The sequence below is a fragment of the Lygodium microphyllum genome, chromosome 25, assembly GCF_053477565.2.
Source record: "Lygodium microphyllum isolate KBCC chromosome 25, Lygodium_microphyllum_v1.1.10, whole genome shotgun sequence".
NCBI lineage: Eukaryota > Viridiplantae > Streptophyta > Polypodiopsida > Schizaeales > Lygodiaceae > Lygodium > Lygodium microphyllum.
In genome coordinates, this window is record NC_141159.1 from 133,050,607 (window position 1) to 133,075,643 (window position 25,037).

A 25,037-nucleotide genomic window follows, 5' to 3' on the forward strand; every position below is an offset into this window, starting at 1 on the left:
TGATAGTAGAGGGTGTGGCCTCATGATCACATGAGCCACCTCTCCTAAGGTACTATCCACAACAACTATAGCTCTATAAACCATAAGGTCTAAATATTTTACCTCTTCTACAACCTTTGCTTCCTCTCTAGTGTTATCCACTACTAAAGGCTTTAGATTAGGGACATCCTTCAATAAGCCTCCCACATGCTCATCAGCATTTGTTGTGGGACTAAAAGGAGGTCCTCATCTTCATTGAGGAAAGTGGCAGTCCATGAGAGGTAGTTAGTGCCATGTTGATCAAAGCCATACTCCTTGGCATGTTGAGAAGTGAGATGATTGAAGTAGACGAGGTAAGATTTGCATAGGAATGACCTAGATTTTTGAAATGCCTCCATACCATTGATGTATTTCAAGAGATTGTATGGCACCCATTCCTCACTAGAATCCTTGAACCCGATGGTATATTCTTGTAAGTATGTGTTCATGTACTTGATAGGGTATTGCATTCTTAGACCATGCCACAAAACCATATCATAGTACTTGATATTGGGACAAAAGATCTTGTAAAGATCAGAATTCTCAATGAATTATGTGGCTTAAAGGAATTGCATGAAGCTATTAAGAGGGCGATACATCATCGAAGAAGGGAAGTAGGAGGCAAGTAAAAGGGTGCTTAGGAGAGGAGAAGTGGTTGGAGATTTAGAAAATGAAAATGAGTTCTAGTGAATGGTTTTTATAGGCCATGGACTTAAAGTCTTAGTTCCAAAAAATCTATTAAATTTATTGAATAGAGTTTTGATTTTTAAATAAAAAATACAAAAAAATCCAAAATATAAAATGCTAGATAATCTAAAATATGTATTAAAAATTAAAAATTAAAATTCCATAATCGATTTGTCCTTAATTTTTGATACGTTATTTTGTACATAAATTTGTACATAAATTTTGACTTGTTACAAAGCACTCAATAACATATAATTCTTCTTTATTCTTGTATCCACCTGAAAGAAGAAAACCCAAATAAGATTTGAAATACTATGTCCCAACCAAAATAAAAAACTTCCAATATTAAATAAGCTCATCTTTCTATCACTAATAAAGAAGTTGAAGCTTTTCATATGAACACATTCCATCAATACAAGATGCTCTCATAGATTTAGGAGAGTCCAACAATTACTCACTCTGATTTACTTGATTATTCCACCTAGCATATGAATTTGAATATTAAATGCTTATCCCATGTGTTCAATGGACTCCAACAGAACCCATTGGCTTGAGATATATACAAAACCATGAATCGGTACAAAACATGAATGACTCACTGATCTTGAAGCTCTCCTAAATCTCAATGAGCTATGAATATCATGTGTGATCTTCATTTTTAATGTTTGAAGCATCTAGTCATTTGGAATGGGCCATTTCAAAGGATTGAGAGGTGGAAAAGGAAGTAATGCAAGAGAATCATACAAATCAACTAATGTAGACATAATATACATGAACTTATAAAAGAAAATCTTGCAATGTACAAGATATCGTGATGACTTTTCAATCGTCATTCTCTAGGGCAAAAATTAGGGGTTAATTTTATTCCAAATACTATTTTTAAGAGTTTTTATCAATTAGAGGGCTAAATTTTTAGTCTTGAAAACTCAAAAGATAATCTATATATACAGAAAGTTGCATATTTTGACTTTAAATTTGCCTTAAAATAGCTCAAAAATAGAGTTTTACTCTTTATCATTGATCAATCAAACATTTTTCCATCTATTTATAAACTAAAAATTGTGGCAAGGCCTTATTTTTTACAATGTCATTCTCTCACCCATATCCACATGTAGAGCCTTATATATTCTACCAAGCTTTCCAAAGGCTAATTCTCAATAAGATTCAAAGGGAAAATGTATGATAGGAGAGAATAAGTAAAAATATAAAAAACATATGAGAAGTTAAAAACATAAAAGCAGTGGCTTACAATTTGAGGGGAAAATTGTCGAGTAGTCCTAGTAGGAGGTAGCTTCAAGTTCTTTATACCATACACATATTGAATTGATGCAACAAGACCACCATCTTGAGCCTCTCGAAACCCAAGCACTTTGTACTTTAAATGATTTTTTAGTACACCATGATGACAAATTCAATGAGGCCCTATTGTTGAAGGTTGCATATGGACCCATGAATCCTTATTGAACAATAGTCATTTTCATCTACCATGTTCATCCTTTGTATTGTGTACATAGTTAGTAGATATCAAATCAATGGATCGCCTTTGCAAATATGTAGATGCCATTGAAATGGTAATGAAAGTAAGGAGGGTTGTAAGGCTATGGATGTGTGAGCACAGAAAGATGAGAAATTTTGTGGATTAGAAGAAAGAAAATTACTATGGAAGAAAGAGAGAAAATGGGTGCTAGGTGGCTATGACTCCGAGAATATGGGGGCTATGTGGCTATGGATATGTGAGGATAGAAAGATGAGAATATTTGTGAAATGGAGGTAAGAGAATGACCATGGAAGAAAGAGAGAAGTTGAGTACTACATGGCTATGGCTCAAAGAAGCTGGGAACTATGTGGCTATAGTTGAGAGAAGCTAGGAGTATAGAAAGCTAACTAGGTTTGTGCAATGGAGGTAAGAGAATGACCAAATTGGAAGCATGTCTTATAAAAAGACATCAAAAAATTCATTTTTGACCATACACATTATAAGAAGAGATTTTAGGGAGAGAAAAGTCAATTTTGGAGCTAGGGGAGAGGAGAGGGATCTTCAAAATTTGGGTCACTTTTTTGGACACCAATGGGACCCACCTGCCATGGGGTGGTAGGGACATAGTGGGATTAAAAGAGGATTAAAAGGGGACATAGTGGGATAACCCTTTAAGTGCTAGGGACAAGGGAAAAAATGGAGTGGATAAAATGTGCACATCATCCCCTCTCCCATTGGTTCACCTCAAATCTCTTGTCATTAGGAGAATCATTAACTCTTAAGCTAAAGGGTCCTTTTTGAGTCCATATTTTTCCTAATGTTGGTTTTATACTTAGCTGATAGTGGCTAATATATATTATAGATTTTCTTGGATCAAATATGACTTTTGAAGCTTATGTGATCACATAAAGCATAAAAACAATAAGATGTTATCCTACAACAAGGTTATCTTTGAGTTTTCATTTCAAAGATTTTGGATAGTCATCTTAACATAAGGTATTGTGCTTGTACATTGAGTGCATATATTGCTTTGTTATGCATCATCAGATGAATCAAAGGGCTTTGTGACAAGTTCAATCAATGTTTTCTCTATTCTCAATTTGGTTTGATCTTCTCTTTTTTTATTCTTTTCAAATAGTACTCTATGTATCCTTCTCTCTTAAACCCCCACTAATAAGGCTTGTGACTTAATACCCCTAGGCATTTGGTGAACCCGACATGAAAGTGGTTAGAAGGGTGCAAGATTGGTGACGTATCATGTTTAGGTTCTTAGGAGCAGGTGATGAGATGAGGTAGTTGGTTTAGATTTTTAATATGTATTTGCAATCACAATAGTAGCAATTGCTACAATAGCAACAACCGATGCTAGCTTTTTAATATGTATTTGCAATCACAGTAGTAGGATGTGCTGCAATAGTAACAACCAATGTTGGCTTTTGCAAAATTGAAATTTGCAGTGGTTAAGGCTTTACAAGTTGTGGAAAATGAATTGAAACTATTTAATGGCTATAATGTTTTAGCTTACTTGCATCTATATGTAGTGAAATTTGAATTATTTGGAATTATATAGCTTGCATGGAGCAAGTACTTTGTTTGGATCACTGTGCATGAGTTAAAAACATACATTACAAAATTGTTATAGTATTTGAAGGATCCAAATTGGACTAAATTTAAAAAATCTTTAAGGGAAGAGTTTTACATAGAGTGTGATGATCTAGTTACTTGTAAAGCGTTCCAAGACTAGGTAACTAAGCCCAACAAAAGATTTGTAGCCATTGAGTTGCTATGTGAATTTGAAAGCAAATATGATCAGTTAGATGTAGTAGAGTAGTAGGCTCTAGAGGCATAGACGATTGAAATTTTTTTATAGATAGCTGATCATGACTTGCAAGAGAGTTTGGAATATCTTTTTGAAGTTCAAACAATAGATATGGGGTTTAAGATAGGATGGGTTCATGTAAAAGAGATTGTTAATGCACTTGTGAAGAAATAAAGAAGAAGGGCCATATTCCACGTTGAAACTATGCTTACCACTCTAGTAAGGCAACTGAATTTGCAATTAAGTCATGTGCCTATGGTTGTATCTACTATGTCTATAGTGAAAGAGAATGCCATGGTTGCAACTAGTAAGCCTCCTTTGGGAGGGCTTTGTTCCTTGTTGTATATGGTGTGATAGCTCTTAGCATGAGAGGCTTGATTGTGACATGTATTACAATGTATTAGAGAGGGATTTAATATTTTTGAAGGATGAAAAAAACCATGAGAAAGAAGCTTGTCTTTCTCTTGCTCTAAACTTCGGGAAAGAAGGAATACAAAAATTATTGGATGATATGACTGCTAGAAATGCATATGCGATAGTGAATGCTACCACATTTCGATTGCACATAGAGAAAGTCCCTAGGAATGCTATGACTAGTTAAAAAATTGAGATATAGACTCATGTGATGCATTTAGCTGAGAAGGAAAAAGTATCAAGGACTAAGTTAACTAATGTACATACAAGCATTTGTGACATGACAAGATGGGACTTGTAGTTGATTCCTTCTCATTAGGCTAAGTTGCAAAGCACATATATAATTATGAAGGACAAGAGAAAGAGAGATGGAGATATCACAAGGACTTTCAAAGAGTGACATGTAGCACCCTTGAGTAGCCTAAGGCTTCAGTTCAACCTACTCATGAGTGTGTAATGGAGGATGTATCTCAAGAAAAGAAACATGCCAAGAAACAAGATGGGAAGAGAAAGGGTCAGCCGGGTTACAAGTTGCAGTCCAACATTGAGAGTGTGGTGGATATAAAGAAAGTGCTTAAAGAGTGCGTTCTCAATAAAATGGTGGAATTTGCTCTTGGGGAGGTGCTTGGTATTGCAAAGCATGAGTTTCATAATTAAATTATTGATGAACTTGCAATAAAAGGTACATTGGGGCTTAATTGTTTAAGTGTTTGGCGTAAGTTGTGGGACTTTGTAGACCAAGAGATTAGTTCGCAAAACTTTGAATTTGTATATTATGTGGGCAAAAATTGAAACTTTGAATTCAAATATGTGAGTGAAAAAACTCAACCTTGACCATTGCAAGTTCCCATGTTTGATTTAGAATACTTGATTTAAGTTTAAAGTCATCCATTTTGAGCTCTTAAGTATGGCAATCAATTAGAAAGGTTTAACCTACCATCAACCTCTAGTGAGATGACTATTATCTTTTATTGTTTTTGAGAAAACAGTAAATTGTATTAAGGAAAGGGATTTATACATAAGGGTTTATGAGACATTGTCGGGAGACTGAGGGGAGGAACTTAGAAGCTTATACAGTTACAAAAGTATCTCCACAAGTGGTAGGTTAGTTTAGATAGCCCAAGGACCTATAGGGGCGTGGGGACATATGCCTTGGCACAATGGCCAGTGGGAGGAAAGGTGCTTACACTTGATTCCATACAAAAATGGGTCGGTGAGAGTATGCCAAGGGCAACTAGGAGGCCGAGACTGGGTATTGGTAGGTATCCAGGATGGCTTCCTTCAAAGAAAGGAGGATCTTAGCAGGTTCCAATTCTTTGGCTAGCAATGTCTCCTTCCTCTCCTTTTTCCCCATTGAAATGTTCCTTTGCAGTAATTGCTTTGCTTCGTCCTTGCAGACGATCGTCTTCATGTCTGCCACACCTACCACCAAACCAGGGAGGTGAATAAGGGCTTAGGTTTTGAATACATATGATTAAACACGCAATCATTCCTGGAGATCCAAATAGACCATAAGTAAGCCAATCTTATTACACTCCAGATTACTGGGGGGATATGATTGGCTTCTCCAAGAAGAATTTCTTTCCATGAGAACGTCGAAGGGTGAAGGTGAAAGAGTAACCTATGTAGTTCTTGCAAGCATTTCATGGTTTGCTGGACATGAAACAAACACGTGTGGGATGGACTCTACTCGAGACCACATCTGAGGTAGAGACCATTCCCTTTACCTATACTTGCTGCTTTTTAGTTAGTCCACACCGCATGGTGTAGGATAATCCATAGAAGAATTGATTGTTTAGGGGGAAGGGAGACCGACCACGCTTGTTCAAACCTGTAATGCCACTGGGTTTCTGACCAATGTATGTTCTGCCTTTTGTTGAGCTTACCAACTAAGCTGGTGTCAGAACATCGAAGGGGCGGGAGGGGGAGCAGCTGTAGTATTCCTGACCACGCTTGTTCGAACCTGTAATGCCACTGGGTTTCTGACCAATGTATGTTCTGCCTTTTTTTGAGCTTACCAACTAAGCTGGTGTCAGAACATCGAAGGGGCGGGAGGGGGAGCAGCCGTAGTCTTCCTTTCCAGTGGATGTCTTCCACTTTAACCTGCAGGTTACTAAACATCCAACTACCATTAGCAGTTTCCCAAACATTAATTCTGTTCATGACTGTTTCAAGATCTTGACTATTAAGGCGAAATTCCATTTTAATGTCAAATGGTGATTTCCAGGTCCTATTTGTGACATCCCATAGGTTGTGCCATACCCGAATGCCTTTCTTATGAAGCTTACTGACTAATTTGGCTTGTTCTTCCATGATTGGGGCCACTGTAAGGCTGAACCACCATACTAATTCTTTAGGGGCCCAAACATGGAATTTCTTCCTTTTGACTTTGAAAGAGAACTCAATCTCATATTGAAGCCACGAGGCTCACATGGAGTGAAAGAGTTGGGAGGGTTTTTTGATTTGGAAGCATGTTGGGTTGAAGAGTATATTGTAGACTGGAAGGTTATGAAATGTAGTCCCCTCATAGCTAACCCCTCTGTGGAGGTTGTGAGTCATAAGTATGGCCCAGTCATCCTTCGAAAGGAGTTGGCTTCTGATTATCCATTTAGATGCTAGCTTAGATGCCATCACGTTTGTATCGGGAAGCCCGAGACCACCCTTCTTTTTTTTCAAGCACAGAACTTCCAAACTATTTTTGGTAGCTTGTAGTTGTGAAAATTCCCTCCCCAAAGAAAGTTTCTACACAGGGCATCTAATTATTTAAGACGGACTTACTTGGTTTCCAACACACCAAGAAGTAGATACATGTAGAGTAGATAAAGTGTTGTAGGACGAGCAGCCATCCTGCTTTGAAAGCCCTTCCATCTATCTAGCTTGACACTAAGCTTGTCCATTACCCACTGGCATCTTTGTTTCAGGGTGACCCCAAACCCATTGGGATCCCTAGGAGTCTAAATATTTTTCCTTCTTGGATGACTTGGCATCCTTCATCCAACAGCCATTAGGGTAGGGGAGTTAGACTGGTACGAATGCCTGTCTTGGAATGATTGATTTTGGAGCCAGAGGCCAAGCAGAATTTGTGAAGGCATTGCTAGAAGGTTGTAATAGAGCGCTCTTCATTTTTAATGGTTGCATTTGTGTCATGCGCAAATAGGTTGAGAAGCATCTGCATGTTGGAGTTAGGAAGATGGATACCCTAAAGATTGCCTTGGTTGAGTTGGTTTTCAAGCAACTAGCCAAGAGCATCGGTGGCTATTGCAAACAATAAGGGAGCAAGAGGACACCCTTGTCTGATGGATCTTCTAAGGATGAAGGGATTGGTAAGTATACCATTGATGGAGATCCTTGCCTAGGCATTTACAAAAAGAACACTCACGTACATGGTGCATATGCTTTGTCGAAGTCTATCTTAAGGATGACAATGTCTTGATTAGTTCTTTGAGCATGGTCCATACCCTCCCACAGCCCGATTATTGCGTTCAGAATAAATTGCCCTTTAATGAAGCCTTTCTTCTCTCTCCTAATCCATTGGTCCAGGTGGGAGCTCAACCTATGGGCTAGTGTTTTGGCAAATATTTTATATGCTGTGGACATGCATGTTATAGGTCTCCAGTTTGCCAAGTCCTCCTCGGAGTCCTTCTTGTGTATCAGTTTGACAACCCCTTCATTGATGCAACTTGGGAGAGAACGTTTGGAAACGGATTCCTTCCAAACCCTTATGAGTGGGGAGAGTAGAAAGTGTTCGAAATCTTGATAGAATTCATTGGGGAGGCCGTCAAGTCCTGGGATTTTTCCCTTTTGCTAGAGAGTCAATAGTGTTGCTGAGTTCCACCTCCTTAATATCTTCTTCAAGTAGTCTAGCTGTGGAAATTGGGACTACTGGGCATCGACACTTAGCTATTTCAGCCCTTGCAGCTGTCTTAGCCGGGTGAGAAAGTGAGGTTTGGCTGAATATATTTTTAAAATAGGCATAGGCAGTTTTGAGGTTATCCTCTAGTGAGGTAGATATGAACCCATCCTCCTTCTTGAGTAGAGGGATAGTGTCCCTCTCCTTCTTTAGTTTGAGTAATTTGAATTGTTCTTTAGTGGTTTGATCTATTTTATCCGCCCACTAGCCGCGGAAGTACACCTAAAGGGATTTGGCTTCAGTGACTAGCTCCTCTTGCCTAAGATACCTTTTGGCTTCCAGTAGATTTTCTTGTGCTTCTGCCTAACCTAAATCCACTACCTTTTCAAGCATGATAACTTGGTATAACATGTTCCTTTTCTCTTTCCTCAATTTGATAACTTGAAGTTTGGCTTCTTTTAGGAATCTTTGGGTAGTTGGTCTTCCAAATGGTTTCTAAGGAATTATGGATGAACTCCATCGGAAACAAGGACTGATCTGTGTGAAACCATCCCACTCAAACAAAATGGCTCGCAGTAGAGAGTGTGAGTTGCATCGATTTGTGGTCCGAGAGGAAGATGTTATGCCAGATCTTGGTTTTGGCATTGATGAAAGTGGCCAGTATATTGATTGTTATATAGTACCTATCAAGTTTGGCCTTCTTGAGAAGGGGACCCCGTTGGTTGTTTGACCAAGTGAAACCTTTTTCTGGACTGGGTTCAATAAGGCTCTAGAATCCTTTTAGGTTTAGCCATGATTCTCTCTCTTTGCTCGAGATAATGGTGCCCTTTTTTTCAAAACGATCCTCAAGATTTTCTACAAAATCGAAGTCACCTACAAGGGTGATTGGGAAGTTGATTAGTTTAAGAGAATCCCATATTCTTGGTTTATCCCTAGTAGCTCCCTATGCATATACAGAGATGATCGCAAACTCTTCTTAATCCTTAAGTCTTACCCCTACCCAGCAGCCACCAGGATCCAAGAGGAAGTCTTGTATGTATGGATGCAATTTGGGACCCACTTCAATTACAGCCCCTCCTGCCTCGCCTTTATGCATGGATGAGTGCCATGTGAATTCTTTGTTTATGGTTAGGAGGTTCTGACCTAACCTTTCTCCGAAAGTTTTAACTTCTGGAGGCAGATGAAGTCCGGGTTGATGGCATTCTACTGAAGCGAGTTGCTGATAACTGTCGCTCTGGACTTTTCTGTGAGTCCTTTGCAACAGTTATAGGAGATAATCTTTAGATTATTCATTTCTTACCAACTTTATTTGGTCTTTTGCCTTTATCCTTCCCTGGAGTGTTGGTTGGGCTACCAGGCCCTGCTCCTACTGGAGAGTGCCTTTGTTTACTGCTACTATTATTGGTAGTCTCCATAGGGGTGGGACTCCCCTACTTAGACAGGAACTCTTGAAGCTCTTCTAGGTTTTCCTTGGCTTGGGAAAGAGACACATGCAGTCCATCCCCTAAGTTGGAGGAGGGAAGATTCTCCTCCTCATCCTCATCTAGATCCTCTCCTTTTGTTTGCACGTCTTGATGAGGGGGATTACTTTCCGAGCTTTTCTCTGAACCCATGAGATGGAGTTAGTAGCCTCCTTAAAAAAATAGCTCACATCGATGAACTCATCATTTTCAGAATCTATTGAGTCAGAGCTCAGAGGGTTGGGTGTGCTATTTGTGTTATCCATAACTCTCGAGTCTTTGAGATTCATTAGTAGAGGGGAGTGCCTATTATTTGAGTTGGAGACGGAAGAGTACTTTACTTTTCCCTTTGGCTTGGGGTGTTTTCATCTCTTATTCTGCACCATTTGAAAGCTATCTAATGTCTCCTTATTGCCCTTGGATTCATGGACGATTTTAGATTCTGGCTTCGAGTGCTTGGTATCCTCTTCTTTTACCCACTCAGAGGGAAAACCCTGATGAAGTGGCCTTGTTTGTGGCACTTGAAGCAAGTGTTGGGCAAGTTCTTGTAGGTGATTTCTTGCTTCCTAATGAGAGCACTCCGGTGTTGCTTTGAATGATAATAGAGCTACACAGTTTCTTACCAAGGTCTACTTCGACTAGAACCTGGGGGTGCCTTCTCGGATTGATGTCTGAGTAGGGACGTTGCCTTAAGATTTTGGCTATAACACCCTATTAGAGAATTTGGGAATTTTCAAAGTCGCAATTTCAAATAAGTGATAAATATTTGACCACATGGAGAAATCTTGATCCATATTTGAAAGTGGAATTTGGAAAGATAGCTCATAGAGCATTTAGGATAGACTCTACCTTTAAGTAAGAAAAAAAGATTTAACCATGTGGTCAAACAATAAAGGTATTGGGAATTCCCAAAGTGCATGAAAATTCCCAAATTTCCTAATATAGTGTTCTATGGGGGAGGCAATCGATTGGAGAAAAGGATAGAGATGGTTAGGGAGGTTGGGGAATTCTACCCACACAGGGACTTTGGTTAGTTTAGGCCCAAGAGGGTCGAAGGACTCATCCCACTTGAACAGGGTAAGCGGGGAGTTCTTGAGCATCCATTGACCAAAAGACATGACATGTACGACCATCTATTGGGTTTCGAAAAGGAAGAGAATGTAGTTGTTCAGTAGGTATCTAGCATGCAAAACTCTAATGCCAAGGGGTTGCTAGTGATCCCTCATCCATGGTCTAAGGATTTCTGTAGGAGGTCGCGGACCATGACAGAGGCCATAGATCGCCTTGGTTTGGTATTCTTTAATTCAATGAGAAAAGCTAAGATCTGGAATACGAACTGAGAAAGTACCTTCTGGACATGCTTATTCTTTTGAGTCAATTGGGGAGCGATTGAGGGGGGCGTTGGCCATTGGGGTAGCAGGAGATCCGAACTGGCCCTTAGGCTGTTTGCGAGAGCTTCCCACAGCGCGATAGCCATCCAATTCTTTCGGAGACTTGATGACACCATTGGGGACCTGATGCCTGAAAGGGTGCCGCTGAGTCGAGACTTCTTGAGGAGTGCTTTCCCCTTCCGCAGCATGTTGTAGAGATTGCAGACGTAGTAAAGAGGGATGTGAACTTTGCCCTCCTATATTGCTATATACCTCCACCATTATACTGGCGAGCCTCTGGTCAGTTTTGGGAGTATTGCCATGGACCAGTAGAGGGATAGGGGGGAGCCAATGTCTTGGTCATAAACGGCGAGTCGAACATTGCAAGCATGCCGATTGGGACTAGGGGATGGGGCCAAATTGCTTCAAGACAGGGGGGAGTGCGTCCATGATGCAGCAGGGCTCTCGCTAGTTGAGGAGGATGGGGGGGTAATCCTTGAGGGATGACAAGACTGTTTGCATGAGCGGTTCTAGTGGCATGGAGACATTCCCCCGGGGCAAGGGTCTTTTTCGCCACGAACGTGGTGGAGGAGAGTCTCGCTGACTCCACGTGTCCCTCATGTAGCAGGAACGAAATCATTGGCGCCAAAACCGCCCTCAGCGGTCGGTTTAGCACCACATAAACTGCCTTTTGCGGGTGGCGCTCCACCTCCCTTCAACAGTACTATTTTCAGAACAGGGAGCGTCGGCTGCCCAATTGCTATTGTATCTTTGTTCGTCCAATAGAAATTTCAAAATATGTCTCTTTCAGCAGCGCAGTTTCAAAACGACATGATAATTACCCGAGACGACTGTTATCTTTTTGTATAGCTAGTGAGCCTCAAACTATTTTCTTACTGCGTTGTGTATTCCATCGAATACCATACATTGAAGATATATTGTATCTACACCATGAATTAAGATGGTTTAAAAGTACACAAACGCACCACGGGTTCACCCATAGAGAGAGAGAGAGAGAGAGAGAGAGAGAGAGAGAGAGCCTAGCCCAGCCTATATATAATCAATTATACGTATGTACTTATGCATAGGGCGGTGGGGGGAGGAGAGGCAGGCCGAAGGGCAAACGGAGGACGACGTAAGCCTTGTATCCAGCGCAGCTAGTGGTGCTATCGTTTTGATAGTGTGCGCATGCGCTGTGGCAGCCAGTGATGTTGCGGATGAGGTTGGAGGGGTTGAAATGCCAGTCGTCTCTGTTCCTTGTGAGACGCTCCCGCCCTCTGGTGTTGTAAGGGTAGACGTGTGCATAGATGTCGTCGCTCAAGGCATCGTGGAAGTAGAGCTGCGTCGTGTCGTCATAAACCACGAGTCGGCGAATCTCAAAAGGACCTGCTCCAGATGCAGGTGCAGCACTCAGGTTGTGGAACAGGCGCACCCGCACATGGATATGCACCGTCCGGTCGGGATACCATCCTGCTTATAAAATAAGAAGAAGCTCGTTGCAGGGAGGTGGTCAAAGGAGTTATAAACAGAAGCCAACTAGTTATTACAGAAAACTGGATCTCAAGTTAGAAGAGGAATGCATGGCAATGGACTCCTTACAGGGCAAGATGTCTCGCAGCCGGAACTACAAGCGACTATCAATACTTGGGCTGGTGTAAACGAGTGACCAGTCGTGCAATCGTAACCGAACGATTACACGGTCAACAATGAGCTAGGATGGATGAACATTGACCAGTTATGTGATGATGACAGAACACCCATAATGTTTACGGCCAGTGACCTAGTTAGTAATATAGCAAAGTAGACTCAAGATAGTAAAGCAATAGTACGTAGCAAATACGATGACAACGATTATCAATGACCCAGACTTCTGTGACTAGAACAAACATTCTCCCCATTATGCAGTCATGATGCAATGTACTGGGATTTAGGTGACGTACTATAGATAAATATTTGTCAATACGCATAGCAGCAGAGATAGAGCAGCAGAGATAGAGACGGTCGAACTGAATGTACTGAATGCAGGTATAAATGCATGGGACTGGGCAAATGCTGATAGTAATTGGGTAGATGTGCGCGGTGTGGAAGCTGGTGATGAAATTTGGTACTAATTCGACGCTTATTTCAGCACTGAATATTTGAGCAGCAGCAATGTTACCTGGGTAGATGGTGTGGAAAGTGACACGGCCGTGTGCGTCCGTCTTTTGGTACCCGCGGAGCCAGCGGAGGCCAAGGGTACTGGAGTCGCTGGCGGTGCCGCTGTAGAGGCCATTGAAGCTGCAATGCCAAATGTCCACCTGGGCGTTCATGAGGGGCCGGAGAGGGAGAGGGAGAGGGGGAGGGGTTGCACAGGAAGGAGGGATCATGCCATCATCATGACCGAATTTATCATCATGAGGAGGGATCATGCCATCGTTATTACTCATATCATCATGAGGATGCACATTAATCATGCCGTCATCATCATTATCACTAGCCAACAATTCAGCATTACTCACACAGTTATTGCTATCGATGGGCTTGCATAGGGAAGGAATCATGGCGTCATCATCATGATTGGCCCTAGAATGAATAATGTTCCTCACTCTACGATGAGTAGGAGGAGGGACAGGCGCCATGAGCTGCATGGTAAGCTCCAACGGCAGCCCGTATATTCCCGTCAGCCCCTCCGTCACGTCCGACCTCTCCAGCCCCTCTGCCTCCACCCAGTAAGGTCCTTGTAACTGCCTCACAACCGACCATTGGTCTGCCCAGCCTGTGCTACTAGCTATAACCATCGTCAAGGAGCTTGCAGCTACCCACAGTAGTATGCAGACATGCATCGATGTTTCAAGCAAGAGAGCCATCTCTCTCTGTCTCTGTCTCTCTGTCTCTCTGTCTCTCTCTCTCTCTCTCCCCCCCCTCTCCCCCGCGTTAACGAATCACGAATCACGATAGATGTGAAGCCGCTGCCTTTGTCGCCTAGTGGTGCGCACGTGGTTAAAGTGAGTCCGATAGGCTTTACACGTGGCATTGCGAGCTATACATTCGCCATCACATTCATCATGAAAAACATTTTTGGTACCAGATACAAAAATCTTTAACTCAAAATTTGGAAAAAAAATTCAAATTAGACATATTGGTTATTTTTAGACTCAAAATTTTTAAATGTTCGAGGTTTTAAAGCTTGTTTTTTAAATTTTCAAAGTCCTTTGAAAATATTTGCAATTTACAATTCACTTTTCATTAAACCTCAATTTTTTCGTGAACACTCATCCCTCGTTCTTCAAGTCTTTGTCCTTCACATTGGTGTATAAATACCTAAAGCATTTGTACAAAAGATATAATGTGAGAGTCAAGAAGTTCTGCACATTACCATTCCCCAAAAATCTCAAAATGTAGCTCATGCCTTTAAACAATACCTGGAAGAGCAAAAATTTGTGAAATAGAATGGTTGTGGTTTGAGCGCTTTCTAGAGAGGAGTGAGATGGAACAAGACGGAACCAAACGAATTAAGACAACAAATATCCAACAACGGTCCTTTATCCAGTTCAACCAAGGGAATTGAATGCTCTCCCTAATCGAAATAAGGCTCTTCGCCATGTTGGTACCATGTAGGACGGCGCTACCTCCAGTTTGTTGTTGGATACGATACAAGGTAACACATCTCCTAGTTTCCACTCAAGAATGCCCAACCTTCTCTTCTACATGAGCAAAACCTTGACTTTCACCAAATAGGTACTCTCCTCAACGTTGATTCATTTCCTATTTTCATAATGTTAAGTTATGGTGCCCTCCCTCCTATCATTTCCAATAATAACACTGGATCAAGTTATTCTACAATGCTCACTAATCCTATCTTCCAAAATCTGCCTCCCAAAAACACTTTGGAATATTAGTAGCCATGGAGGAATACAAAAGGTAGAAAGAAGGAAACTTCCACTAGATTGATACTTGCATCTCTACATGGCTCAAAGAAATGCATATTTACCCTTTTAGGGAGAGGACATTCAAGTCCTAGACTTTGTGGATGCTCTTGGAGCTTTCAACAACTATTATGAAGGAGTTGGTGGTTCATTGAAATGTAGCAGGAAAGTCCATGCCACCCCCAAGGAGTAACCAACTCTCAAGGTCCCCAAGTTGAAACTACTTTGTCAATGGCATCCCCCAACTGCAAGCTACCAAGTACGACAACCCTACTCGTAACAAGGTCGAATGACAAAAGACCTATCCGAAAGATGAACAATTTGTCACTCTTAACCACCATGAAGGAGTGTTTCATGGGAAATCTTCCTTTGTTAATCATGCACTTATTCGTCTTTGTTGCAATCCACATCCCTCAGTCCAACTATTTGGGGACAACATGAGAGCAAACTAGGTAGTACTTCGAGGAAGGGTCCTCTTTGGTTAGTATTCACCAAATAATTATTTTATCTTTCTATTTAACTTAGAAGCCCTTGTCCTTGAGGTCGTTAGTTAAGGTCAATGGGTGGTACTAAACTCACCTCTATCATTGTTTCAATGGACTCTCTCATTTAGTCTCCATGATCCAAAACCCACCAAAATTCCTATATGGATTGAACTACCAGTTTTGCCAATGTTGCATAACCCATATGTCAAACAAATAAGAATTTGCATTGGCCATATCCCAGGACAATGCCTTGTTAATGTTGTCAACCCATGATTGCACACCAAAGTATTAGTCAAGGTAGACTTAGCAGAAGACCTCACAAACACTCTTATCCCACTGATCATTAATTAGGAGAACATGTAGTGGACTAGCTCTTGTAGTATACAAGAATATCCCAAATTTATGTTTTAAATGTCATAAATGTTGATATGGCAAGCTCAACACATGCAAATATTGATGATGGATCACTTGACTTGATGGGTTTGTATAAGTACACTTAGCACATCAGTGGTCATTATGATCCTCACATGGCTACTGACTTATCACTTATTATATTTAGTTTGTTACATCTACCTATAGTAGCTGGCATAGATATAGTGCCAGTCGATTAGTATAGTTAGTTATGCACAATTTGACTTAGTTCGCCACTTTCCTTTATATTGTATCTTAACTATACTTTATCTACATAGTATTGTGTGTGGAAAAAGAATAAGAAAACTAGCAAGAAAATGTTTTGGCCTCCATATTTTTTGTTTTCTTGAGTGAGCTTCCTCTTGTGTGTATGGTGTGTGTTTAGTGCATCAGCTCAAGAAAATCCCCCCACCACACAATTCTTGACATGGTATTAAAGCGGCGCCACTGAGAGAGGCTAGTTTGGAAAGGTGAAGTGAAGGAGAAGAAGTAAGGATTCGAGCAAGCAAGCAATTGGTAAGAAGCTCTCCCATTCTTCCACTCTTTCTCTTGGATAGTACCTATGGAGACACCAAATTTAAGACAGAGTACAAAACTCATATTGCTATGAGATTTGATGTATGAGTAGAGTACTATATATACTACAGATAAGCCCGTTTAGGCTTGCCCGCATTTTTTGGGCATCTGAGGCCCTTTTGGGCCCCGTTTTAGAGCTGCAAGGTTGCAGATAACAGTTTTAGGGTATACTACGATTTCGGCTATATCGATTGAAAGTGGATACAGAGGTTGCAAATTTTGACTGTATGATTTTTGAGGTGTTTGCTAAGAAGCAAACATAAGTTTTTTCTATAAACAGGTTGTAAATTACTTGTACTATTGAGCAATTAGTGAAAAAGGTTGCTTGGTGTATTACTATGTACTTGTTGTGAAAGGTTGCAAAAGACTTGCTTGCTATTTTGTATCCTTTTTGTGATAGTGGTAGAGAAAAGTCGAAATCCTATCATGGAGAAGCAGAAAAAGAATAACTACCCCTTCATGGAAGTCCCATGTGATGAACTTCCTCATTGGAAAGGGCCTTTATGAGTTTGTCTCAGATGAACAAAAGAAGCCAACCTGGGTATCCCTACGAGATTGTAGATGAATTAAAGGCGTGGAAAGAATGGAATGCAAAAAACAAAAAGATGATGCATTGACTATCTACAATCATTGATGATACTATGCTAGGACATATCAGGAACAGAAAAACTTCATATGCAGCTTGGACAAATTTTAAGAATATGTTTTCAGTGAATACAAAGGCACAAAAAATTCAACTCAAGAAAGAGTTAAATATCTTGAAGAAAGGGAAAATATCTATCAATGAGTATGTTTTAAAGGTGAGGAGCATTGCAGATGCTTTAACAGTAATTGTTGCAATGCTTGATGATGATAATTTGGTTTCACCTACTTTGGGTGGCCTTAATAATGAGAAGGCTTGAAAATCATTTTTCATTTCTGTATATGTATGGAAGCCATTTCTAGATTTTGTCACTTTTGTATATATATAGAAGCCATTTCTATATTTTGATGAGTTGGTATCTCTCATGATTACATAAAAGATCAATATGCAGGGTGACTCATCTGTAAAAAATGGTGAATAGGACCAAGCATTTTACTCAAGTTTAGGAAGGGATGTGGTAGATCCTCTTCAAGAGGCCATGATATGGGTCATGCTAGTGATAACAAGCAAAATATGTTAAATCAACAATTTAGTGAAATGCAAGTTTTAGGAAGCGTGGAAACTTTAGAGGTAGGAGGAGTTGGAAGAGGTTGATGGTAGAATATAGTTTTGAAAATCTTGCTATTGCTTGCCATTATTGTGGCAAAACATACTACAAACCATTGTTATGCTAAGAAGGATAATATTTGCATTGGTAAATTGTAGCAAAGAAACTATGCATTGTATTCTTGACAGAATGAAGAAAAAAATGAGTGTCTATTTATTATGCAACATATGATGAATGTTATTATAAGAAAGGGGACACATGATGATGTATGGTATGTTGGTTCAAGTGCATCCGATCATATGACTAGTCATGTTGAATGGTTTGGAGAGATGCAAGACTTACAAAATCTAGGTTATGTATAAAGGGGTGATTATTCATACCACCTGATTTCACACATTTCAAAGGTTTCCTTGTCCTTGCATGATGGCCAGACAAAGAGTCAGTCAAATATATTATATGTGCCATCAATCACAAAGAATTTAGTGTTTGTTGGCCAAATGGTAGAGCAAGGGTTATAGATTCAATTTAATGCAAAAGGTTGTTTTGTAGAAAACTTTAATAATAAATATAGGTTCGTTGCAAAAGGAAGTAGAGTTGGCCGCATGTTTACTTTAGATGTTAGAATTCTTGCAATGAATACTACTATGTATGCTAAAGGAAAAGAAGTGGTTGTAAACATTAAAATATGGCATATACTTATTAGATATGCAAACATACGAAGGCTAAAATTAATACAATTTAAAGGATTGGTTACAAGGTTACTTGCCTTTAGAGTTGCAGAATTTCATAAACTGTATAAAGCATGCCACTTTGGTAAAGAAGCAAGAAACCCTTTTTGCATAACAGAGATATGAGCCGAAATATACTTGATGTTGTGCATATAGATGTTTGAGGGCTTACATAGAATGTATCTATTGGTGGCAGCAAATACTTTGTCACGTTTATTGATGATTATTTAAGGAAGTTATGGTATACTTTAAGAAGGAAAAAAGTGATCGATTTGAGCACTTCAAATATTTAAGGTAGCTATTGAAATCGAAACATGCTTGCAAGTTAAGTGCTTGAGATCAGATGGAGGGGGAGAGTACCTCTCTAATGAGTTTAGTAGCTTCTTGAGATCTCATGGGATAAAGAGACACTTTACTTTTAAGTATATCCCACAACAAAATGGGATTGTAGAAAGAAAAACTAAGTATATTGCTAAAGTTGCCCGAGCATTGATAGTTAAAAAAAATATACCAAAACTTTTTAAATCTAAAGCTATTCATATTTTTGTCTATATTATGAACAAAACTCCCACAACTGCAGTTCATGGGATGACCCCTAAAGAATGCTTTACAGACAAGAAGCTTGATGTATCACACTTAAAAGTGTTTGGCTATATTGCATATATTTATGTGCTAGATAAGCTACGAAAGAAGCTTAATCCAAAGGCTAAAAAATATATTTTTATTGGATACTCTTTAGAGCAGAAAGTTGTTATAACCCTGTTACAAGTGAGTTCAAAGTGAGTGTGGATGTTATTTTTTTTGAGATGAGCAGTTGGTATGCATCTATTGGTGATATTAGATGATAATAATGATCATGATAGCTGTGTGCAGAAAGAAAAGCAAGAATCATGGAGCCTTAGTGAAGCAAAAACATCATCTAGTACTACACCTATAGTTAGCCCTTGGTCTGGGAGACTAAGGAGTAGGCCCACATATTCGGGTAGATCTATAACCATTGCAAGTAAAGAAAAAGAAAAGAAGAAAGTGTTGGATAGTAATGATGTATCTACTAGTCATTTGGGACATAATGGAGATTCTAGTGGTTCAAAGAGTTTGGATAATGAACTTGGTATTCCTTCAATTAAGTCACCAAGGTTACAAAGAGCACATAGTAATGTAAAGACTTCATTGAGTGATCCAGTGATATGCAGGCCTAGCAGGGTCAGATATCTTGTTAAAAGATTTAGTTTTGATGGTTATGTAGCTCATCCTCAGCTCACCATTATGCTTATATGGTGAAGGTAGTTAAGGATATTAAGCCCACTTATTTTGAAAATGTTGCTAGTTATGCTCATTAGGGTGTAGCAATGGATGAGGCGATAGATACATTAAAAGCCAATAAGACTTAGGATTTGGTACCCTTGCCTAAGGAAAAGAAAGCTATTGGATGTATATGGGTTTACAAAATCAAGCATAATACAAATGGTTCGATTAGCAAGTATAAAGCTAGGCTGGTTGCAAAAGGTTATGCTCAAATATATGGCATAGATTATGAAGAGACATTTAGTTCAATTGCTAGGATGGCAACTATTATATGTGTGATTTCTTTGGCAGTAGCCAAAGGTTGGAGCTTGCAACAAATGGATATTAAGAATGCCTTCTTGCACAGTGAATTACAAGAAGAGGTGTACATGGAGCAACCGGTAGGTTATGAGGATTTAGAGCATCCCATATATGTGTGCATGTTAAAGAAGGCTCTCTATGGGCTAGAGCAAGCACCTAGAGCATGATGTGGGAACTTTCGCTCAATTGCGAAGACCCAGGACCACTTATTGTTTCAAGCGTTCCAAGCCAAGCACTAATGGCTACCTCTCACATAGCCGATACACCATCCATATGTACGGGTGTATTGAGCTTACCTTGATACCGAAATGAGTTACCTCCTCTCTCATGCACTTCGGTAGCTCCATGATCCAAGTGCAAGCTTCAAGTAAGCTCCATCCTCAAGCTCCACGCTCCAAGCTCCATAGCCACGAGGAGCAAGAGAAGAGAAGAGAAGAGAAGAGAAGAGAAGAGAAGAGAAGAGAAGAGAAGAAAAGAAGAGAGGGGAAGATGGAGAGCTTCTCCTCCCCAGTCCCTCACCCTCACCCTCACACACTCACTCCCTCACACTCTCACACTCCCTCTCTCAAGCACAAGCTCAAGCAAGCAAGAACATTAAGAAGAAGAAGAAGAAGAAGAAGAGAGTCGCTTTTGGCCACACACAAGAATGAGCTTCTCATTCACTTTTAAACTTTATATACAAAACCCTAAATCCCTTTTGGGCGGTCATTCCCTTATCCCCTTTTTTACATGGCCGGCCGTGGCCTAGGCCCTTTTTCCCATTGTCCTTCTATCTTCCTAGCTTCCTTTCCACCCCCCGTCTACATTTACAAATTGCACGGGTGAGAGCCCGATGCTCCTTAAATTAAATCATGATGCACTTGCACTCTTTTACAAAAGTATTGACTTGCGCTTTTCCTTGTGCGCCTTTTTTCCTTATTTAGGACTTTTTTGCGCTTCTTGTGTTTCTAGATTTTTCTTAGCGTGCCATCATTTTCCATTTCACTTTACCTTGGCCTTTGTCTTCTGCTTTAGCTTTTTCAGATTTTCCACCTTGTTTGTCTGACGGTTAACATTACCCCCCTCCTAGACGAGTACTAGTCTCATGGCACTCACCGTCGTAGGTAGCAGGCTTTGGCTTGCACTGAAGACGTGGGTGGAAGGGACATCGGTGGTTGCCGTGGAGGAGTGTTGGTGGTGATGTAGAGGAGGAGGGTCATTGGGGGCACGTTGGTGGCCTACATGGCTGGTGGTAGGGTTATTGGAGTTGGTGGTAGGGTTTTTCTTTGTTGGGGATTGCACTGATGGCCAGCACAAGTATTGGTTTGTTGGGGATTCTGCACATGACGATTCTTGGCGGGTTTGCAGGATGATAAAAGATAAGAATTAAGAGTTGGGTGTCGATAAAGAGCGAACGACACTTTCGTTGGAGTCTTTAATACCTGCAATTGAAAACCTCTCATAGGTGGTCTCTCCCTAGGGGTAGTGCTAGTCTTCTCTATTGTGCACAAGATATAGTTCAATTAGTTTTGGAGACATGTCAAATTCTAAGCAAGCTGAGAGTATTGTCTTGCACTTGAGGACCCAAATTGTGTATATATTTTGGTGCAGATATTATATGAGTGCTTGTGCATACTTAGATATTACGTAGTTAGAAGACTGCGGGATGGTTTCTCATAACAATGTGTGGATGAAGCAAAGTTGTCCATGTTGAGAAGAAGTACACGTGAAGGTGTATGAGACATCCTTTGCGTTGTGACTGCATGACGTAGCATAATTGAACACAGGGACACTGTAATTTCAGTAGATGGGAGCTATTGGACTTGCGTAATGAGGATGGTTGACTTTTCATGGCCATTCGTGCGGTGCTTATCACAATTGATTGCAATGGTATTAAGGTAGAGTGCAAGAGGGAATCGTGCGAATGGGTTAGGATGACAGGTCTAACCATAGGCGAGACAAGCTCCCTAGGTATGTCATGCCCTTGATGTGCCCTGAACAATTGTGGGTGATGCTAAAGGGCTAGGGGACTAGGGACGGAGCCAGCCGACCAAGGTCACTGGACGTACCTAAGTTGAGGACCCCTAGGTGCTGTGCTATGATCATGGGTGCTTCATATCTTTTCATTCCTTTTTTTTCTTTCTTCCTTTTCCGTTTTCTTTTTCATTTCTTTTTTTGTGATTTTTTCTTTCTTTCTTTCTTTCTATTTTTTTTTGGACTTGCCTGGGTACAACCATCGCAATATGTTGAGGCTATCAGCCTTTCAATGGGTTCGAAAATGTCAAGCTTTGAAGGCTCACGAAATGGATATTATAGTGATGATTGTGTCTTAACCTCGTTGTTAGAGAAGTAGTTGTTGAGATGGGGAGATACACTTGAGATATTGCAACCCTCTTTGGAACGTGCGATATTGGTACAACTGGGGTAACAGTTGCCATGAGTGCCTGGCGTAGAGTGTAACCCAGAAAGAGAAAGTGGTTAAGATCATTCTTTGGGCCATGCGACATGGGCAATCGCAAGGGTGATTTTCTCTTTTGATAGCGTGGCTTGTTGCGGCTCTTTGTGAGGTTGGTGGTCTTGCGGTGACTTGGACATTGAACACGTTTGCACGAAGATCTGCGTCATCTTGCATCCACTTGTCACTTCATGAGAGTATATGCAAGTTGCATGTCTCAAGTACAATGAATAGATGCAATCATGTCAAGATATTACTTTAACAAAATCCTATGATACTGATTGTGATGCATATTCTAGTGCTTGTTAAAGATGTGGCATATATTAGCAATATGTAAGGAAATTGTATGCAGGTGGGGAGCTTGCCCCTTTAACCCTGTAAATACAAAAAGTTATGGCCAGATGGCCTTTGTTAAACTGCTTATATATCATAGGGGCTACTCTATTTGCACGAGGTGGGTTGAGTTCGGGTGGTCGGGCGACTGAGGCTGTGCTAGTGAGGGGCTCCTGTGAGGCTGGGCGGGGAAGATGTCGGCTGGGACCCAGATGGTATAGTCCCTGGCCGCAACTGTTTCTAGAATGCTTTTAAATAATGCGTCAAATTCCTGCTTTTCTCTAGCTGCCCTCTCCACTTTTGAGCACTTGGTACCCGAGCGTTTGGTGGGAGCTTGCACGGCTGGTGTTGCCACACCCGGTGTGCTCCCTTGAGCCCTCATCCTCTTAGCTTGGGGGTTTTTGGCCTGCGTCCTGGGCGGTGTCATTTAGGGTCTCTTTTCGACGCGTACCTCTTTAGAGTAGGCACGTAGCATTCTGGTGGGGGCGCTACTGCCTTATGCTCTTTCCAACGATGGAGAGCTTCCTCACATGCCAGCTGTACTATGTGGTCCATGGCTGCTACCGTAGGGGGACTTGCAAAATGTGAACCAAGGATTAGGCCCTGAGGCAGGATAAAACTATTTGCATGGAAGGGATTATATAGTGGGTTATCAAGTGCATATGACGAAGAGGGGAGAGGTGAGGCATGCAGTGTTTGTTGTAGAGGGATGGCCCCCATGATGATGTTCATTTTGCCTTCAGCCATTAGCAGATCTTGGCTTATGCTAAGTTGCGTGGACTGATTGTCATGAAGTGGGGCATGGCTCATCCTTGGAAGGATAGACTGGAAAGGGGAAAGGTGCATAGAAAGGGATGGTGCCCCGTCTACACCATCAGAGATGTTGGTCAGGGCTTCCTATGGCAGTAATGAGGGTTGGATGCCCTCCACCTAGAGGTGGGAATGGTCACATGAATTCTAAATGTGTGGTGAGAGGAGGACCTGAGGAGCTCAGCTTGTCAAACCCAACTCTTCTCCCTACGCTTGACTATCATTGCTTGTGTGTGTTGATATTATCTATACCGGGTCACAAAATTCATTGTTTATTTATGTACATATTTATGAATCCAAGTCACTTCGTGAGGATAAAAACCAATTGTAGAACTCAGGATTATACTAGAGTGTGGCACACGCATCCAGTACCCGCGGTAGTCTTCTTAATAACATCAGGTATTTTGCAACGTTAAGTATCATGGTACCTTGTCTGAGTCTACTTGCAACATGTAGCTCCTCCTTAGTGAGAACCTTATCAGCCAGAGAGTTCTCTTGGCTAGTTTCGGATAAGTCCATACCCAGAATGGCAGTCAGTACTCAAAAGAAAGTCGGTGCCACACATAGATTGGGTCTCTTTGAGACCGCCATTTGGCCAACCGTTCCTCTGAGACCGTCATAATTTGGGCTCCTAGTTCGGCCATTGCAACGTGGTTTTCAAACCAACATTTTTCAAACTGACTTTGACCCTCTGATTGTCGCTTTAGTTGCTCTATTTCTAAGAGATTTGGTTGGTAGAGCACATCATTGAATGTTACAGTTAAGCGTAGTTCGTCGGCTTCCTCGTCAGAGGTGAGTCGCATGTGTTCATGCAGAAGTCTATCATAGTGCTCGTTAAGATGTTCTTGCTCTTCCCAAGATAGGGGAAATTGCAAGTATTCTTCAAGTTGCTCCTTAGGGAATGCACCCATGTCCGCAAGGACATAGACACGTGTGAATACTTTGAGCTTAGCATCCAACTCAGTTAAGCATTCTGCGACACTTCTATGTTTAACGAGGGCTTGCTCGGTTGCTATCTCATGCAAGGTTCTAGGATTTTCCCTACGCTTTAGCATAGCTAGGGCTCAGACGGCCTAGATGAGCAAGGTTCGTCAATACTAGGGTTGTTGTTTCCATGTTTCCCTTGAGGCTTTATTATTGCATCATGGTTCTCCTTAGATGTGACTGGTATAAATTTGTCTCCATGTTGTGACAGTGTTGTATGCACTCTTGATTGGTCAATGCGAGTTCTGTTGTCAGTGGATTGAGTGTTGCAAGCAATCGTTGATGGTAACGACTGCTTTGATTTTTCAGCACACATGGATGTGTCTGAGGTTTCACCACCATTAGGACATCAATGGGTTCATTGGTGGATGGACTCGATGCTTTATTCCTTAGCTCTCCAACGCTCTTGGTCTCAATGTTCTTGGGGTCCACAACCACTTGTAACTGCTGTGGTTTTTGCTATTTCCTCCTCTTCTTCTTG

The 25,037-nt window shown here is 40.9% G+C and overlaps 1 protein-coding gene across 3 annotated transcripts; it reads right to left on the bottom strand.

Annotated features, from left to right (window-relative positions):
* Positions 1–881: 881 nt before the first annotated feature.
* LOC148014764 (uncharacterized) lies at positions 882–13,999 on the bottom strand. Of its 3 annotated transcripts, none has more exons than XM_087666691.1 (2): positions 13,254–13,999; positions 882–983 (listed from the first exon to the last, which is right to left on the bottom strand). In XM_087666691.1, the coding sequence occupies exons 1-2, from the start codon at positions 13,939–13,941 to the stop codon at positions 898–900; spliced, it is 774 nt and encodes a 257-aa protein (XP_087522817.1). In that variant the 5' UTR covers positions 13,942–13,999; the 3' UTR covers positions 882–897. The 3 variants fall into 3 exon arrangements, with proteins under 3 accessions (XP_087522817.1, XP_087522816.1, XP_087522814.1); XM_087666690.1 differs by lacking the exon at positions 882–983 and adding an exon at positions 5,462–5,837; XM_087666688.1 differs by lacking the exon at positions 882–983 and adding an exon at positions 10,754–12,565.
* Between the last annotated feature and the right edge of the window lie 11,038 nt (positions 14,000–25,037).

What these genes read in the sequence shown, in the direction of transcription:
- LOC148014764 (XM_087666688.1), bottom strand. Translation starts at nt 13,941, where the DNA reads ATGGCTCTCTTGCTTGAAACATCGATGCATGTCTGCATACTACTGTGG. An exon ending in TTTCCACACCATCTACCCAG is followed by an intron (nt 12,566 to 13,253) that starts GTAACATTGCTG and finishes TTTTATAAGCAG; the next exon opens with GATGGTATCCCGACCGGACG.